This window comes from Neoarius graeffei, chromosome 5, assembly GCF_027579695.1.
Source record: "Neoarius graeffei isolate fNeoGra1 chromosome 5, fNeoGra1.pri, whole genome shotgun sequence".
Lineage (NCBI taxonomy): Eukaryota > Metazoa > Chordata > Actinopteri > Siluriformes > Ariidae > Neoarius > Neoarius graeffei.
Window position 1 is genome coordinate 93,269,560 of NC_083573.1, and position 19,732 is coordinate 93,289,291.

At 42.2% G+C, this 19,732-nt stretch overlaps 1 protein-coding gene across 2 annotated transcripts in view; it reads right to left on the reverse strand.

Annotated features, from left to right (window-relative positions):
* gyg1b (glycogenin 1b) overlaps positions 1-17,922 on the reverse strand; it is a 72,418-nt gene extending 54,496 nt beyond the window's left edge. The window contains exons 1-2 of one of the 2 annotated variants that reach the window (XM_060922534.1): positions 17,825-17,922; positions 2,430-2,565 (exon numbers count right to left, since the gene is read on the reverse strand). In XM_060922534.1, coding sequence (XP_060778517.1) covers positions 2,430-2,565; positions 17,825-17,831 — 143 coding nt within the window. In that variant the 5' untranslated portion in view covers positions 17,832-17,922. Of the gene's footprint in view, positions 1-2,429; positions 2,566-17,685; positions 17,783-17,824 lie in introns of those variants that run through there. The other variant, XM_060922535.1, reaches the window with a different exon arrangement.
* Positions 17,923-19,732: the final 1,810 nt, after the last annotated feature.

Sequence of the window (19,732 nt, forward strand, 5' to 3'; positions counted from 1 at the left end):
CACCAAAACAAAATACACTGCAAACTGCGTATATTTTTAATGAATATTATTATTAAAATGGGTACATTTCTGGGATTTTTTGAGCTGGAGTTGCATATTAAGCATGACAAATTAGCTATAAAGCTTTCTGATCGCAGAATACTACATAAATAAAGCTTGTTGTAGCTGTGTTTGTCTCAGTCAGTAGTGCACCTATTGCAATTGCATTACATGTGACAACCAACCCCGAACACAGTGTGACAACCAACCCCGGCTGACCAGTTTTGCTTTCAAAGCCGCTAGCGTCCAAAGATTTAGTATAACAAAGAAAAAAACACACAGGAAATATGGCTAAGTCTTCAAACATTATAATGGTATTCGTTTTTTCAATAGAAACCCATTAATTACAAAGCTAGAAGGTAAAAACCAAGGTACTAAAAATTTACATTTAGGTAGTCTACATTCCACATTTAGCTGCGGCAATATAGTCTACGGCTATATTGTCTGGATATTTATGCCAGTGTCTCCTAGGCATACATCTTTTCCCCCTCTGCTCTGGGAACGCATATTACAAGTGCTTTGTACACCAAATTTATTTAATAACCCATTTATTTATAACGAGGGCTCTCACAACTTTGAAATTAGTGCAGCCATAGAAACGCGCGTTTCTGTAGCTCTGCGGCGGGTGCCTATATTTTGTACTCTGGGCTCGTGCTGTTGCTATGGTAACCCTGGGCGTCTTCGGGAAAGACAGCTGTCAAAGCGAGACTTCTGAAATTTCCAAAATGGCGGTGCCAACAAAGCTTGTAGATCCTCGGAAAGCTCAGACTCGGCGATTTTTTAACATATTCAGCTAAGTTACCGGACATAACACGGGCGGAAATATTAGGGCGTCTTTAGGGCGTCGTACTAAAAAGTAGGGCGTCCAATTTCTTGTTTTTTTCAGTACAGGGCGTCGAAAAGACGCCCAGACGCCCCTCTATCTAAAAGCCTGGCACTCGTTCTCCATCGGGAGGATAAGCAATGATATTGCATGCCATCAATACAGTAAACCTGCTATAAGGGAAGAGAACATGTTTTTATTCCATGGAAAAAGTGGCCTGTATGTATAATAAATCACCGATATTCACTTCATCTTCAGCAAATAGTTGTTAACTCGGTACTGCACCAATTTAATCGTTTTTGTTCCTAAAATATTTGAACCCAAAGGGATGGGAAATGGTAGTCTGGCTAATGCAACTTCAAAGCTCTGCGAGCATTTGGTCTGGCAAAGATATCAAGCCCAACCGTTTCCCAAAGCACGTGGTTGACCCGCCTCCCTGAAATGCCTCAGTTTGCTACTGGTCGAAGCCAGAAAAGGCTGTGACGAAGCTTAAACCAATCACATCACTCTTTCCTCTGACGTATGTGACGCGACGGGGCCAACTGGTAGATTAAACCATAGACATCCTATTATTAAACTCTTAACGAAGCCGGTCAGAAGCAAGGCGAAAACGTCCTTCCTTTCAATAAATACCTCCAGGGCTGCTCTTTGCTCCGTTTTCAATGAGAACTTCCCGTTGAATGCTTTCAATACAGCATTCATGAATGAAGAGCTTCCGGTATACATTCTGTAAACAATCTATGGCTTCCGGTCGCAGTTCTACTACGTCAGTGCCTTGAACACGCCTCTACCCAGGGCTGTTGGAGATGCTCAAAGTTGATTGGCTCCCGATTTTTCAGGAGCTTGGAAAAGCTGTAGATAGCTTGCCTTGCCAGACTAAGCTCGCAACAGGTCCTCGTGTTGCGTCACACTTAGGATGGGCGGGCCCAGGCTAGGGAAATGGGGCCCAGGTTTAAAAAAAGCCAGAATTTTCCTTTTTATTGGTCATTTTGGCATATTGCCCTATAAATGCTTAGGGAGAATACCTACAGTATCTGTCAAGTTCATACACCCCTAGTCATTTATAGGGGTCTGTTTTGATTATTCTCAACATTGTAGAACACTGAAGACATCAAAATTATGAAAACACCTGGAACATGTATGGAATTATGGTAATCAAGTGTTAAACCTCAATGACTCTTTGCACACTGATATAATAAAGCTTTGGCATCATCTTAACCAGCTTCATGAGGGCGACACCTGGAATGCTTTTCAATTAACAGGCGTGCCTTGTCAAGTTATTAGTGGACGAGTTTCTTGCCTTCTTAGTGTTCGAGATCAAAACTCGAAATTAAAAAAGCCCTAACTGTAGTAATCCATGTGTCAAGAAGCATTAAACCAAGTCAAGAGAAATGACATCCATCATTACTTTAAGACATGATTCATCTTAAGTAAGAAAATCCATTGAATTAGACACGTCTGAACGATTGGCTGGGACTGTAGAGCAATCAGTTGACAGCATTATTCTGCTGTTCACAGAATTAGAACTTCAAATGCTCAAACTGATTCCAGCTTTACTGATGCATACCTGGACTGTTCTGACACATGGGGTCCGATGAGCACCACCAGCTTCTTGGAGGTCTTATGGTTCCTCAGGGACTTCCCCAGCACCATTGCTCCTTTAGCATATTTATTGTTCGTGGCCAAGGTGACAAATGCCTGGTCTGCAAAGGGAGAGAAGAGTTTAGTCGAATGCACCACTTTCAGAACAGACTTATGTAAGGCCTTGTTTTGGTCAACTGCATGCTGAACTCAATCTATGGCAGGGTGAAATGTTTTCCATGACTAAAGGCATGGAAAGGCTTCTGAAACGTGCCAGTTTTCCATTTGCATCACCAATGGCACATGCTGAGAACTAAACAAGGCTCACTTGTACCCAATACAGAGCTTAGTAATACCTGTAAGGAGAGGAAAAATTGTGAAGAGGCAGTATTCTGTTTAATTTCAATACGGCTAAAACATACTAGATTGTGTAGCAGGGAAGAAGTGCATAGAGTTATCGTAAACCTCAAGACACTCCAGTACAGTTAAACTTAAACGAACATGAAGTTTAACTCCATACTAAGGGAATAGTGGACTCCTTGACAGGTTAGGAAACTTTATCCTGATCAGGGTCACAGTCACTACGTTTACATGCACAGAGAGAATCGAATTTCTGCCGTTGCTCGACTGAAATCGAAGTTCAAAATGCCATGTATACACCTTAATTCGGCTGAAATTGAACCGAACTTGATTTCTCGGAATCGAGCTACACGACCTAGTTTATGCGATTTCTGCCGAGCTACTTTGTGCATGTATACCCTATCGAGCTAGTTGTCGAGCTACTTCCGGAAGTGACGAGTGACGAGACCACAAGCGGGAAACACAACAGCCTCGGTCGGCATGACAACGAATCATGACAATGGCATGAATCTTTTCTTTTTGTGGCATTGTTTGCACTGTTAAAAGTTAGCTCACTTACTGTATCACCAAATACATCTGTACAGCTGTTGCATAGCTGTGAATTGTGTACATAAACAAGTCATTGTATTTGTGTGTGTATATATATGTCCAACATCTGAAGAATGTCAAAAACAAAATTGAACTTTTTGTGTGTTTATTAAGACAAGTTAAATTGTAAGCAAAAAAAAAATTGTGTAAGCAAAAAATGGACTTTAGAAAAATAATATTGTGCAAAATAAGTTGTCTTACAAAACAGTGGTCTGCGCCGGACAGTTTGTAGCCATAGTCTGTTAGAGCAAGCTTGAACACGGAACTGCTAGTGTTGCCAGATTGGGGGTTTTAAGTGCATTTTAGCGGATTTGAACATGTTTTGGGCTGGAAAACGTCAGCAGTATCTGGCAACACTATAGCTCTTCTTCATGACGACAACCGGAAGTGTACCAACACGATGGGGCGTGTAGAGCCACGTGTGGCTCGGGTGCACAATGCACCTTGCACAATAGCCCGATTTCACTTGTGCATGTAGGATTGGATTTCTCTGGCACCCCTGCTGGGACCCTTTGCTTGATTACCAACAGCAGCTCGATTTGGACGTGCATGTAAACGTAGTCAGTGACTCCAGAGTTTTATCCCAGGAACACCATGTACACCTCACAACTAGGGGCAATTTAGCATAGCGAATCAAGCAAGTTTTAAAATGGTCACTCACTTCATCATAGTCAAAACACACAAAAAACCCGCACCAGAGCAATTCCAGCGTTATGGACGTGACACTTGAACTCAAAATGGCAACAAATGACCCAGTGCATGTTTTATTGTCTCCCAGTATTTAAACAGGTGTTGCATATTTTAAGGCTGTACCATACTGGAGAAGTGATAGAACAAGAACAATTCCCATAGTACATCTAGGGCATGCCAGAAAATGCCAATAAAAGATGCGTTATGGACGTGACAGAAAAAGTATCACTTTTCTTGGGTGACTGTACATTTTTATCAAACTCTGTGAAATCGTAAACCTAATGTCGAAATGGAGATATCCATTTGATAGAGGGGTCCAAGGTGAATATTAAAAAATCTTTGTTTAAAATATTTTGTATTTCATGCAGAGTTTCGGAAGGAAAAGTCAGCGTTATGGATGTGACGAAATTCCGTTATGGATGTGACGCGTCTGAAATAGACATGGCATATGTTTAGAAAATCAGCAATTTAACCACCATAACCCTTTGAAAAACTCTAAATATCAGCTAAAACTATCAAAGTTCTTAAATAATATTTAGGATGGCTATTGTTTTGCTGTTTTGTGGATTTTAGCATACATTTCTGTGGCTTGTGGCAATAATATAGAATTGTACATGATCAAAGTTGATTTTAGCTTGGGGTTTACATTATAAGAAAGAAAGACTGACAGTGACGCATTAGGTTGGTTACAAATTGGTTCAACTTATTCACATCTGTAAAATACAGGCCTAGGTGAGATCTCTGGGAGTGGTTTTGATGTATTACATGTTGCTTTATTTTTGCATGGTGAGGTTGACATTTACATGGAATTGCCCACCACCAAGAACCAACTATACCTTTGCCTGAATTTAATTCTGGTCTGGAGCAGTCACACCACAACTATATCAGTTGGTCCTGCCACTTCTCATCTCATTATCTCTAGCCGCTTTATCCTGTTCTACAGGGTCGCAGGCAAGCTGGAGCCTATCCCAGCTGACTACGGGCGAAAGGCGGGGTACACCCTGGACAAGTCGCCAAGTCATCACAGGGCTGACACATAGACACAGACAACCATTCACACTCACATTCACACCTACGGTCAATTTAGTGTCACCAGTTAACCTAACCTGCACGTCTTTGGACTGTGGGGGAAACCGGAGCACCCCCATGCGGACACGGGGAGAACATGCAAACTCCGCACAGAAAGGCCCTTGCCGGCCACAGGGCTCGAACCCGGACCTTCTTGCTGTGAGGCGACAGCGCTAACCACTACACCACCGTGCCGCCCCTCATCAGTTGGTCCTGCCACTTGGGTAAATAAATGCATGCAACTTGGGTATAATCATGGAAGTTCCCCAAGTAGCAGCACATTCCAGGTCATACTGTACAGCTTGGACTTGCATACTCTGGTGGTTGACAAAATACAGAAGAGTCACAGATTATGGAACGTATACAAAAATACAGAATGGTTACGGATTTTAATACAGACGCATCATGGATGCTAATTTACAGATTGGTCATGGACGTTTCAGTACATTACAGATTGGACAGATTAAACAACGCAAGAGTATTGGAACCATGCACATTGTTTAATTTCATGAAAAGGACAAGTATAATATGAAAGCTATATATACACTGGGGGAAACCCATATCCACTACAAAACCTGGACACAAACTGGGGTCTGATCAGCCCTGGCTGGGTCACCTGGAGGAGGGTGTATGATGTTGAACACCCAATGATTCCAGGAACGTCATTGAGGAGGTGTCCAGAGGCAGCATTTACAGCAGTTACTGATTTCATATGGATGATGCATCACGGATTTAAAAAAAAAAAAAGTTTGGACTGGCGAAGATCATAATTAAAATATCTTCCCTGCATTTATATGTCTACTTTATTAATTTACTATTGATATTTCATGAAAAAAACCCACATATCCATGCTTTGTATTATATCTTCCATGAAGCAGAATGAAGTTAAGGATGTACATAGATGCCTTGGGGGGGGGGGGGGGGGGGGGGGGGAGGAATGTGTCAGATGTTTTATCAGATCAGGTCCAGGCCTGGGGAGGAAAAGGGCTCCAGAAGCAACCTCACAGACAATAGTCCAGGCCTGGGCTTATCGTTATCAGTCTGGTGTGACCAGCCACAAACTGCAAGAGACTGCTTTATTTATAGGATATTTGTATTGTGGGACTGGGCCTACACCCACTGCCCTTCACCTATACTCATTCACTCAAGTACAAGGTCCACATACAGTAAATCCTCTAATACTGGCCTGTATTCCATTACTGGCCGGGACTCTAATATTGGCCGGTCTCGCTGTCAGAGAAGGTAAATAATGGCCGGACTCTAATACAGGCCGGGGCTATAACCAACGATGTTTGAGATCATAGTGGCCTTACACAATCGTTCCGATCTGAAAGACAATTGTGATCAGTGGCGCCGCCAGGCGTATGGCCGTACGCACTAGGCGTACCTTGGGGAGAGAGATTTTTTTTTAAATTATAATTGTTACCTGAATGCTTTGGCAATGCAACAATTTGAGAAAGAGAGACAGACGTGTGTGTGCCGGCGCATTTGTGTGCTTCAGGAGTGGGCGGGGTGTGCGTGACCAAGAAAGCTCAATGCAGATATACTTTTCTTGCACCACTGAGATTCTCTCCAGTTTTGAGAAACAGAGACAGACAATCGTCAGTAGTCAGAGCTTGTGCGAGAATTTATTGAGAAGCGAGTCAAAAATGAGTAAACGAACCCTGAAACAAACGAGCTTGTTTCAGACTTTTACGAAAAAGTCCAAAAGCAGTGATCCAGGGGTGTCATCTGCTTGCCAGTCCTCTCCAGTATCAGCTAGTAACACGGCACCGGCAGCTTCCACTTAGCCTACGTCAAATAAAATGTCGCTGTGATGGCAGAACAGTTTCCGTTAACTTTTTATCCCATTTTTTCAAAACTTTGTTTTGCAAGTCGGTTTGGCCAAGATTGCAGCCTGTGTTGTCTTTTTTTTCGTATTGCCGTGCAGAAAAATTGCAGCTGCTGGAAAGGATGTCTGAATTACCGGTATTTGTTGATAATGTTCTGTATACCGTTATGGTAACTGTACTTTTTCAATAAATGAACCTATTTTATAGGTTCAAATAGACACAAAATCTCGTTTTTATTCATTCCACTGGTAGTCTGTTTTGCTCAAATAGAAATAGAGGCCTGCCTCTAATTCTGGCCTCCTTCCAATAATGGCCTGGACCAAGATGCACTTGAGTGAAATAAAGGCCCCGGCCTATATTAGAGGATTTACGGTATGGTATACACCGTACAATTAACCAGTCAGTCCTCCTCTACCCTGTCCAGCAAGAGAAGGAGATCTTTCTTTGAAGATACTTCGACAGACACATTAAGGTCTTTTGATCAAGCCATTCCTTTCCATATGGTTATTCTGTTAACCGATCCGAAACAGCCTTGACCATGACACAAATCAGGCAGAACATGCTCAAAATTGTGCATTTTACACATGAAAAGGTTCTTGTAAAGGCTCTATTCAGGGAGTTGAGTGCACATGGAGAGTGAGCAGAGCAGCTGCCATGTGCTTTCAAAATGCAGTGGCCCATGTGTAAACAAACAACCCACAATGAATCAGACTCTTGGAAAGGTGAGCTGGCACCCTTTAATATAAACCCGTCATCTGCCTTGCAGCCAGATCCTGGTGTAGAAAAACATGTCCGGCCCAATCAGAATCCAGCGTGGAGTGAGTATGCAACAAACACCATGTCCTGTTAAAATATGTGCATGACTCAAACTGCAGGAGTTGGGTGTCAATTCCAGGAGGCTCCAAAGGCTCTTGGTGTTGCCACAGTGGGTTGCATGTCATGATGACCACAGAAGTGGCTCTCTACAACAGACCAGTGTGAGTTTAAGGGAGTAAGAGCTAGTCATGGTGTCTCAAAGAAATCAAACTGGAGTAAGCTTGTAAAACTGCTCTACTGTAAAAGAGCTCCAACCCATCATGGGCAGCCAAGTTTCCCCCCCAGTACAAATAAAACCTTCAAGGAGAACTGAAGTCATTTTTAAACTTGCTTTATTTCTTAATTAACGTGTTATGGCCCTTTTCCACTACCCTTTTTCAGCTCACTTCAGCTCGCTTCAGCCCGACACGGCTCGCGTTTCGACTACCAAAAACCAGCACGACTCAGCTCGCTTCAGCCCTGCTTAGCCCCTAAAACTCGCACCGTTTTGGAGTGGGACTGAAGCGAGCCAAACTGAGCCGAGTGAGGCTGGGGGCGTGAGCAGACACTCCCCTGTGCACTGATTGGTGAGGAGGAGTGTCCTCACATGCCCACACGCCCCGCGAGCACGCTGGGATCTGTAAACACCGCAAACCCGGAAGAATAATAATTACGAATTACGAGAATTTCTGAAGCCTTATGCGCCTCGCCTCATCTATACGCTCTTGCCAGTATCTGTCCGCGTTGTCGGTGACAACAAGCCACAGCACCAAGACCAGCAACACTAACGACTCCATGTCCTCCATGTTTATTGTTTACTATTCGGGTCGTGAGACTACCGCTTAAAAGCTCACTGATGTCACTGTTTGCGCTGCTTAACGACATCACCTGACGTCCACCCACTTTCGCTAACTCCACCCAATGTGTCCACCCACTTCCAGCCAGCACGGTTGTAGTTGAAATGCAACTCCAACAGCCCCGCTCAGCCCGACTCAGCACCGCACGGCTCAGCCCGACTCAGCCGCGTTTGTAGTGGAAAAGCGGCAAAAGAAATCAAACTGGAGTAAGCTTGTAAAACTGCTCTACTGTAAAAGAGCTCCAACCCATCATGGGCAGCCAAGTTCCCCCCCCAGTACAAATAAAACCTTAAAGGAGAACTGAAGTCATTTTTAAACTTGCTTTATTTCTTAATTAACGTGTTATTCAATTACGTTTTCGGTTTAGTAACCTTATCGTGACTCGTATTGGCAACTAATTGCAATAAATTATACTTATCGGCCTGTTCGGTTTTTAGCCGTGTTGAGTTTAGTTCGTTTGGTCCACGGCAGGCGTCGCTTATCCGCACGATCTTCACGAGACTTCCGCGAGACTTCGAAACGTGAAGTGTCAGTGCCGCCATTTTGAAAACTGTTTTCCAAACGAAATATTGCACAAAAACAAGTTTAAATGACGATTACTGCCTACTTTTTTCAAACTTTCCTGATTGCCATCAAAACAAACAAAACTTCCGTCTTGATTACATCAGCATTCGAAAGAGGGCGCGCGCGTCTTTTGACAACGTTGGCAGATGTTGGTCACTTTGATTTCCGCTGTACGTTTTACTCCCGTCCTACGATGTCTCGCACAGGTCTCAACCAATCTCATTTACAGCCATTGCTTTGACATACGGACTGATATATTACAGAGCATATTTCAAACACTCATAACTTGCTATAGCAGCGACAAAATAGCGATCAAAAATGCATTCCGATATTTAATAAAATGAGAAATAGAATTGATAAAGTTCGCCTTCAAATTGTGTTGCTTCATGTACAGCACCATAATCTGTTAATATGACTTGTAACGGTCTTAATCTGACTTATATACACCAATTCTAATAGGTTTCATGCATGCACAAATTAAAGTTAAATTACTTCACTGATTAACCCGTGGAACCCGCAAGTCTTCAATCTCATCCCTGAAGGGTCAGTGTGGCTGCAAGCCTTCATTCCAGCTAAATCAAATGAAAATTTACTTTGTTGACTGCACACGCCAGTTCATCTTGGTCTCCAAACAAGTACAACATGCTGGAATGAAAGCCTGCAGCCACACCAGCCCTTTGGGGATAAGATTAAAGACTCCTGGTGTAATTCACCATCAGCTCAGCTGAGGAATAACAGATCAGTTATTAATCTTTAGATTTTTTTTCCCCCCCATCACAGTCAGATGCGTGACCAGGGGAAGAAAAAGTAGCAAATGGGCAATTCCATGTAAATGTCAACCTCACCATGCAAAAATAAAGCAACATGTAATACATCAAAACCACTCCCAGAGATCTCACCTAGGCCTGTATTTTACAGATGTGAATAAGTTGAACCAATTTGTAACCAACCTAATATGTCACTGTCAGTCTTTCTTTCTTATAATGTAAACCCCAAGCTAAAATCAACTTTGATCATGTACAATTCTATATTATTGCCACAAGCCACAGAAATGTATGCTAAAATCCACAAAACAATAGCCATCCTAAATATTATTTAAGAACTTTGATAGTTTTAGCTGATATTTAGAGAGTTTTTCAAAGGGTTATGGTGGTTAAATTGCTGATATTCTAAACATATGCCATGTCTATTTCAGACGCGTCACATCCATAACGGAATTTCGTCACATCCATAACGCTGACTTTTCCTTCCGAAACTCTGCATGAAATACAAAATATTTTAAACAAAGATTTTTTTAATATTCACCTTGGACCCCTCTATCAAATGGATATCTCCATTTCGACATTAGGTTTACAATTTCACAGAGTTTGATAAAAATGTACAGTCACCCAAGAAAAGTGATACTTTTTCTGTCACGTCCATAACGCATCTTTTATTGGCATTTCCTGGCATGCCCTAGATGTACTATGGAAATTGTTCTTGTTCTATCACTTCTCCAGTATGGTACAGCCTTAAAATATGCAACACCTGTTTAAATACTGGGGGACAATAAAACATGCACTGGGTCATTTGTTGCCATTTTGAGTTCAAGTGTCACGTCCATAACGCTGGAATTGCTCAAATCATACTCCAGTAAAAGTACGGTTACGTCCCAAAGAAATTAACTAGGAGTGGAAGGAGGAAAAAAGTAACAGTAGGGAGTATTTCCATGTACAAGTCTTCCAGAGGACACATTAAGGACTGTGCTGTAGCTTTTTTGCACTGAAAAGAAAAAAAAAAAAAAAAAAAAAACACACCCCAAACTTTAATTGAAATACACTTGAGGAAAAATCCCTCAAGAAATAATTAAGACCATTTGCCATTACTATTGGCACCCCTGGAAATAACGAAGAATGTAACTGAAACATGTTTCTCCATTAAAAACCGTACATACAGTAGAGTTGATTGGAGTGCCAGAACTTCAGCTGTAATCCATAACTTCCTGATTAATTGGGGAACAAGGCCATCCTTAAAAAAAAAAAATCCGTTTCCTGTCCACCAGGTGAACAAAAAATTCCTCACTTAGCCTTTGATGTACTGTTTGTGCCTCGACCGACCCTTTTGCCTGTATTCTCATTTGTGATCTAGCCTGACGTTTTGGATCGTTTGCCTGTGTATATATATATTCTGCACTTTATTAAACCGTATACTTCCGCACATCTGCCTCCCTCGCAGTCACAACACGGACATTATTCCATAAGACTTTGAACCAACTGAGAAGAGTTGGAAAGATGACAGGATAAGGACTATCCAGTTGCGTTGGTATTTACGTCATTACTGTCGCACAATTAAAATGTGCCAGATCAGGTGGCTGGTGGGTTTTCAAAATAAGTACATGCATGTATTTTGTTATAAATACATATTATACTCCACGCATTTCCCACATAATCCTCACTAAAGTTTCGGACAGCATTACAAAAATGGTGTCCCCACTATATGGAGCCCTATCTAGCGAGTAGGGAGCGACTTCGGACACGTGGAAAACTTCTGGCTTGATTACGTCAGCCAGAAAGAGGGCGCACATCTTTTGACAGCGTTGGCAGATAGTCACTTTGATTTCCGCTGTACATTTTACTTCCGTCCTACGATGTCTCACACAGGTCTCAACAAATCTCGTTTACGGCCATTGCTTCGACATATGGACTGATATTACAGAGTATATTTCAAACACTCAGAACTTGCTACAGCAGTGACAAAATAGCTGTCAGAAATGCATTCCTACATTTTAGAAAAAGTTAGATAAATAGAATTTTGAGGAAAAATAATTTGCCTTCAGTTCCCCCTTAAGCACTTCAGAAGGTGCCACCCTGTTGTGGATCATTTTCCTACAACAGCATAGGTTTTATTCTTTACTTGGCAAAAATAGTTTCTAATAATTTAAAAAAAAAAAAAAAAAAAGTCAGTGAAGCAGTAGCTCACAACCGTGCCAATCACAAAACCAGGGGGTAACTATTGTGCAGTTTGATTAGCGCTTCCAAACAAGACAATCAGAATAAAAAATCCATTGAAAATTCAGGGAACAGCAATTTTTGTGAATTGTGAACAGATGCAACGTGATGGCAATAGGTCATCAGGCTTTCGGCTGGTGAGACAAGTTATTAGGCACAGGGTTTCGAAAGCTGTGCATAAATATAAATGAATGGGAAATATAATAAATAGACTAAAAATACAGTGGGGCCTAAAACTTTTAGCAATTTCTAATGCAACCTTAAAAAGTAGAGACTCCCCGATTCATACTGACTGAGGTAGTGCAGTCCCCTCCCCAATAAGCAATATTCACATGCTGCACAGTGACTCACTACGTTTACATGCACATAGAGAGAATCGAGTTTCTGCCGTTGCTCGACTGAAATCGAAGTTCAAAATGCCATGTATACACCTTAATTCGGCTGAAATTGAACCGAACTTGATTTCTCGGAATCGAGCTACACGACCTAGTTTATGCGATTTCTGCCGAGCTACTTTGTGCATGTATACCCTATCGAGCTAGTTGTCGAGCTACTTCCGGAAGTGACGAGTGACAAGACCACAAGCGGGAAACACAACAGCCTCGGTCGGCATGACAACAAATCATGACAACGGCATGAATCTTTTCTTTTTGTGGCATTGTTTGCACTGTTAAAATTTAGCTCACTTACTGTATCACCAAATACATCTGTACAGCTGTTGCATAGCTGTGAATTGTGTACATAAACAAGTCATTGTATTTGTGTGTGTATTTTATATATCTCCAACATCTGAAGAATGTCAATAAAAAAACAATTGAACTTTGTGTGTTTAAGACAAGTTAAATTGTAAGCAAAAAAATATATTTTTTTGTAAGCAAAAAATGGACTTTAGAAAAATATTGTGCAAAATAAGTTGTCTTACAAAACAGTGGTCTGCGCCGGACAGTTTGTAGCCATAGTCTGTTAGAGCAAGCCTAACAGCTTGAACACGGAACTGCTAGTGTTGCCAGATTGGGGGTTTTAAGTGCATTTTAGCGGATTTGAACATGTTTTGGGCTGGAAAACGTCAGCAGTATCTGGCAACACTATAGCTCTTCATGACGACAACCGGAAGTGTACCAACACGATGGGGCGTGTAGCGCCACGTGTGGCTCGGGTGCACAATGCACCTTGCACAATAGCCCGATTTCACTTGTGCATGTAGGATTGGATTTCTCTGGCACCCCTGCTGGGACCCTTTGCTCGATTACCAACAGCAGCTTGATTACCAACAGCAGCTCGATTTGGACGTGCATGTAAACGTAGTCAGTGAAAGGGAGGCAGGGGGTCAAAGTCCCCATCACACCAGAATCTGGTCTTCCCAGGCAGTCTCCTGTCCCAGGACTAGTCAACTTTAAGATGTAGGAGTGTGGTGCTGATCTCCATTTCGATGCCCTCGGCCTCTTGCCTATACAGCTAGGGTTACAGTGGGGGGGCGGGTCCTCTGGTAACCACGAGAGTTTGACTTCCCCACTCACATCTGTATTACAGCATGCCTTGCCAGGTGGTATTAGGTACCATTTTTACCATAGTCTTTGGTATGACCCGACTGCGAGGAGAACATGTGGACATGCTAACCACTAGGCCAGCTCGCAGTGAGTGAAAAAGGGTGTCTAAAGATGCCTGACAGGACAGCTATGCAAATACAAACATGCTAACCCCCACTCACATCTGTATTACAGCATGCCTTGCTAGGTGATACTAGGTACCATTTTTACCATAGTCTTTGGTATGACCCGACTGCGAGGAGAACATGTGGACATGCTAACCACTAGGCCAGCTCGCAGTGAGTGGAAAAAGCATGTCTAAAGATGACTGACAGGACAGTTATGCAAACATGCTAACCCCCACTCACATCTGTATTACAGCATGCCTTGCCAGGTGGTACTAGGTACCATTTTTACGATGGTCTTTGGTATGACCCGACTGCGAGGAGAACATGTGGACACGCTAACCACTAGGCCAGCTCACAGAGTGAAAAAGGGTGTCTAAAGATGCCTGACAGGACAGTTATGCAAACAAACATGCTAACCCCCACTCACATCTGTATTACAGCATGCCTTGCCAGGTGGTACTAGGTACCATTTTTACGATTGTCTTTGGTATGACCCGACTGCAAGGAGAACTCATGACCTCCTGGCCGAAATGTGGACACGCTAACTACTAGGCCAGCTCACAGAGTGAAAAAGGGTGTCTAAAGATGCCTGACAGGACAGCTATGCAAACACAAACATTCTAACTAGGGGTGTGCAAAAATATAGATACAGCGATATATCGCGATACTTTGTCTTCTGATTCAATATCGATACTCAATTTGAATATCGATTTTTTTTCAAATAATAAGTCATGTTTCAGACGGGTTGTAAATCCAGTATGACTTCCGCACCTCCGCTCCGCGAGGTGTCGCTGTGCCGCTCCCTCACTGCAAGGCACTCTTCGTCTTCTTTTTTCCCCGGCGGTTGCAGTGAGGACAAAAAAAAAACAAGCAAGTATGGCTGTTAACGTAAACCTAGAGACGCCGCCGAACTTTAAGGCAGATGTTTGGAGGCACTTTGGATTCCAAAGGAAAGGAGAAAAAAAAAAAAAACCAGTGAGCCGGTGTTCTGTAAAGTTATCCTACCTCTTGGATTTGTCCTACCAAGCCTACTGCGCATGCGCGAAATCCAGGAGGGTAGGAAATAGGGCTGGGTATCACCAGATACCTCACGATACTATGGCGATATTTTGCCCACGATAACGATAATATCACGGTACAGCTGGGCTGATAGAAAATCGGTGAGTATTTCACGCATTTGCCGATTTTTATGTTGTGCGTATTGGTCGAGTCTTTGGCTGAATCAAATAATTTGTAATGCCTTGTTTTGAATAATAAACCAGTCTGTATGAGAACTTGCTAATTCATGTGTTCTGCGCATGCGCAGTAGGAGACTAAGATGCACACTGCACTTTTCAATGTGTTTCAGACAGTGTGTTGTTCCTGCAAAATAAGCACAAGTTAAATGTTCTCAGGTATATGTTCTCAAGTTTACAAAGAACAAATTGATATTAGTGTTAGCACTGAAATGTATGTGCAGTCTGCAGTGCAAGTTTTAAGTTTTCATAAAACAATTTGATTCTGCTTGTTAAGCAGCACTGATGTGTCCATGCTTACAGAAAAGTTGATAATACTAGCACAGAAATGGGAATTTTCTGTATGTTGTAGTGAAGCAACTCTTGGTTTTGCCAGCAGTGGAATAGAGACAAATACATGTCTGGCAAGAGTGTGTAGTTATGTATGTGAAATGTAATTTTACAGTGGTCAATAAATTCTGATTTTCTTCAGTGACAGATATCGTGATGTGGTTGAAATTTCTTGCAATATATCGATTATCGCAGAATCGCTGTACCGTGATATTATCGTTATCGTGGGCAAAATATCGCCATAGTATCGTATCTGGTGATACCCAGCCCTAATTCTAACCCCCACTCACATCTGTATTACAGCATGCCTAGGTACCATTTTTAACGATGGTCTTCGGCATGACTCGACTGCGAGGAAAACTCACGACCTCCCAGCCGAGATGTGGACACGCTAACTACTAGGTCAGCTCACAGAGTGTGAAACAAAGGGTGTCTAAAGATGCCTGACAGGACAGCTATGCAAACACAAACACGCCTTCTGGACAGCGATTTTCTCTAGTGCAGGGGTTTTCAAAGTGTGGGAGAGTCAGCCCCCCCTCGGAGAGCAAATAAACAACCGCACCCCCCCCTTACAATTTTGTTGCTATACTTAATGTTCCATTCGTATTTTTAAAAAATGGTTGTACACTTTTTTCTTTTTCACATTTTAAACATCTGTGCTTTTTAAAACATCTTGTTTTACACGTTTTAAACATCTCATATCCTCATTAGCTAGCACCTCTTGGCAGACAACACACTGTGGCAATGGAGCATCTTCAGATCCAGTCCATGAAAATCCAAACTTTAAATAATCGTGGTCATACGTCCTTTTTTCAGTCCCCCAGGATTCCGCGGGCCTTTTTTGTGATTGCTGCGGGCTAAAATGTCTGATGTTGCGGGGGTTTTCCAAAAAAAATTGCGATGAAAGTTGGTGTTTTTTTAGGTTTTTGTTGCGATTACATTGCGGGAGGAAGTGAAAGTTGCGAGAAATTGTTGCGATTTTCTCTTTTTGTGATTAAAATTGAGTGATATGTTAAATATTAAGTTATTACTGAAAAACTATTGATTAAAAAAACAGACACTGAGAAATGGTCCTATAAACAACTTTACCAATATAAAAGATTACCAGGACTACAAAAATGCAGAAAAATAGGCTTTACTGATCCAAATGCTCCTGTTGGTTCAAAAGTTAAAGTGCAGAGAACCTCACAGCACAACATGAAGTTACCTTAAAATATAATATAAACGCCTCAGCTTTCCTGTAAGAAAAAAAAAAAAACTATTAATACTAGTACTGTGTGCAGGCAGTCTCTCCTGAAGACTAAATTAAACAATTATAAACTAATTAAATAAATGGCTCAGGCTTCATAGAAGAAAAAAAACAATTTGAACAGAATCTCACAGTATGATACTGAAGCTGCCTAAACAATGGAAAATAAAATACCATTTTGGCAAAAATGTTGGCATCCATTAATTTCTTGTATTAAGTAAAAAAAAAATAAAATAAAGTGCACACAGTCCTTCACTGTAAACATAACACTTTCAGTGTTGCCAGATACTGCTGATGTTTTCCAGTCCAAAATATGTTCAAAACCCGCCAAAATGCACTTGAAACCTCCCAATCTGGCAACACTGCGCGTATGCTGCTTCTCTTGAACACACGGAAGTAAGGCGGAAGGTAGTTTGTCGACGTCACCTCAAGACGACGCCAATGATTGGTCAAATTTGCGGGAAAGTTGCGGTGATTGGATATAATTGCAACACCGCCCTGAATTCACGGGGATTGGTTGAATTTGCGCTGAAGTTGCAAATCGCAACATCCTGGAGGCTCTGTTTTTTTTTGCTTGGCCCAGACTTTGTCTCCTCACTCACTGTAGCTTTAGGTACTAAAAATCGATCCATTTTGTCTCTCACGTTGCGCCCCCCCTGAAGAACTCTGGCACCCCCCAGGGGGGGCGCGCCCCACACTTTGAAAAGCCCTGCTCTAGTGGTTTTCTCACCCACATGACGATTTTCTCCCGAGATAACAGCCTTAAACTGGTATTTTTAATAACATTCTTAAGATTTTCACAGCTTACTCGTATTATTTATAACAAAACAAAATCGCTTATTGCACCTTTAAAGCTTGGCACTGGAGTACGTGCGAAATGATGCGTTCTACAGCGGCTTAAACAACAAAACGTCACTTCCGGGATACAGAATGCTTTAGTTATAGAAACTCACAGGACACGAGAACCGAGAGTTTCCGCTTTAGGGGTAAACTAGGCCTTGGATACTGAAAAAAGACCCCAGTAAGAACAAACCCATGGTGCTGAAGATAACTCTGGTATCAGAAACAGGTTTTCAGAGCGTGTTGAGCATGCGCTGTAGTGTGAAGTAGAGCAGCTGCTCAGTGTTACAGTGGATCCGCCATGTAGAGCAGCGCAGCGCGCGCGCACCTACCTGCCATGTCGCTCTTCCGCCGCGCTTGCGTATTAAAGGCACACTGCCGCACAGCTCGAGCGCTCACATGCACACGCTCTACAAGGAGCTCAGCGCGCGCACACAGACGCATTTATACACGCGCACGCGCCGCCCTCATATAAAGCCTCTCGCTGTCACGTGACCGCCCCGAGTCCTTCCTCTCGTCCACGCCCACTGCCCCTCTGTCATGGATGATCAGTCAGGACACACAGGGTGCACGAGTTTGTGTTCCAAGCCCACTAGTGCATCTCAAAATCATGAAAAAGTTCTGTTTGTTTGTCTCATTATCTCATCTCATTATCTGCAGCCGCTTTATCCTTCTACAGCAGGGGTCACCAAACTTTTTTCTCTGGGGGCCACATTGTCGTTCCTGACTGTGATGGGGGTCGGGGTCGGGTCAGCTATATAACATAGAATTGTATGACCCAGACAAATATGACCACCAGCAGGCCTCATTGTGTAGTAGAGATTACTAGCCTGGCACAGCCATCCACACTACTATATCCCCACTACTATATCCACACTACTATACCCACACTACTATATCCCCACTACTATATCCACACTACTATATCCCCACTACTATACCCCCACACTACTATATCCCCACTACTATATCCCCCACACTACTATATCCCCACTACTATACCCCCACACTACTATATCCCCACTACTATATCCACACTACTATATCCCCCACTACTATATCCCCACTACTATACCCCCACACTACTATATCCCCGCTACTATATCCCCACTACTATATCCCCACTACTATACCCCCACACTACTATATCCCCGCTACTATATCCCCACTACTATACCCCCACACTACTATATCCCCACTACTATACCCCCACACTACTATATCCACACTACTATATCCCCCACTACTATATCCCCACTACTATATCCCCCACTACTATATCAACACTACTATACCCACACTACTATATCCCCACTACTATATCAACACTACTATATCCACACTACTATATCCACACTACTATACCCACACTACTATATCCACACTACTATATCCCCACTACTATATCTCCACTACTATATCAACACTACTATATCCACACTACTATATCAACACTACTATATCCCCACTATTATATCCACACTACTATATCTCCACTACTATATCAACACTACTATATCCACACTACTATATCAACACTACTATATCCCCACTATTATATCCACACTACTATACCCACACTACTATATCCCCACTACTATATCAACACTACTATATCCCCACTACTATACCCACACTACTATATCAACACTACTATATCCACACTACTATACCCACACTACTATATCCCCACTACTATATCAACAGTACTATATCCACACTACTATATCCACACTACTATATCAACACTACTATATCCACACTACTATATCCCCACTACTATATCCCCACTACTATACCCACACTACTATATCCACACTACTATATCCCCACTACTATATCCCCACTACTATATCCCCACTACTATACCCACACTACTATATCCCCACTACTATATCCACACTACTATACCCACACTACTATATCCCCACTATTATATCAACACTACTATATCCACACTACTATATCAACACTACTATATCCACACTACTATATCCACACTACTATATCCCCACTACTATACCCACACTACTATACCCCCACTACTATATCCACACTACTATACCCACACTACTATATCCCCACTACTATATCCCCACTACTATACCCACACTACTATATCCCCACTATTATATCAACACTACTATATCCACACTACTATATCAACACTACTATATCCACACTACTATATCCCCACTACTATATCCCCACTACTATATCCACACTACTATACCCACACT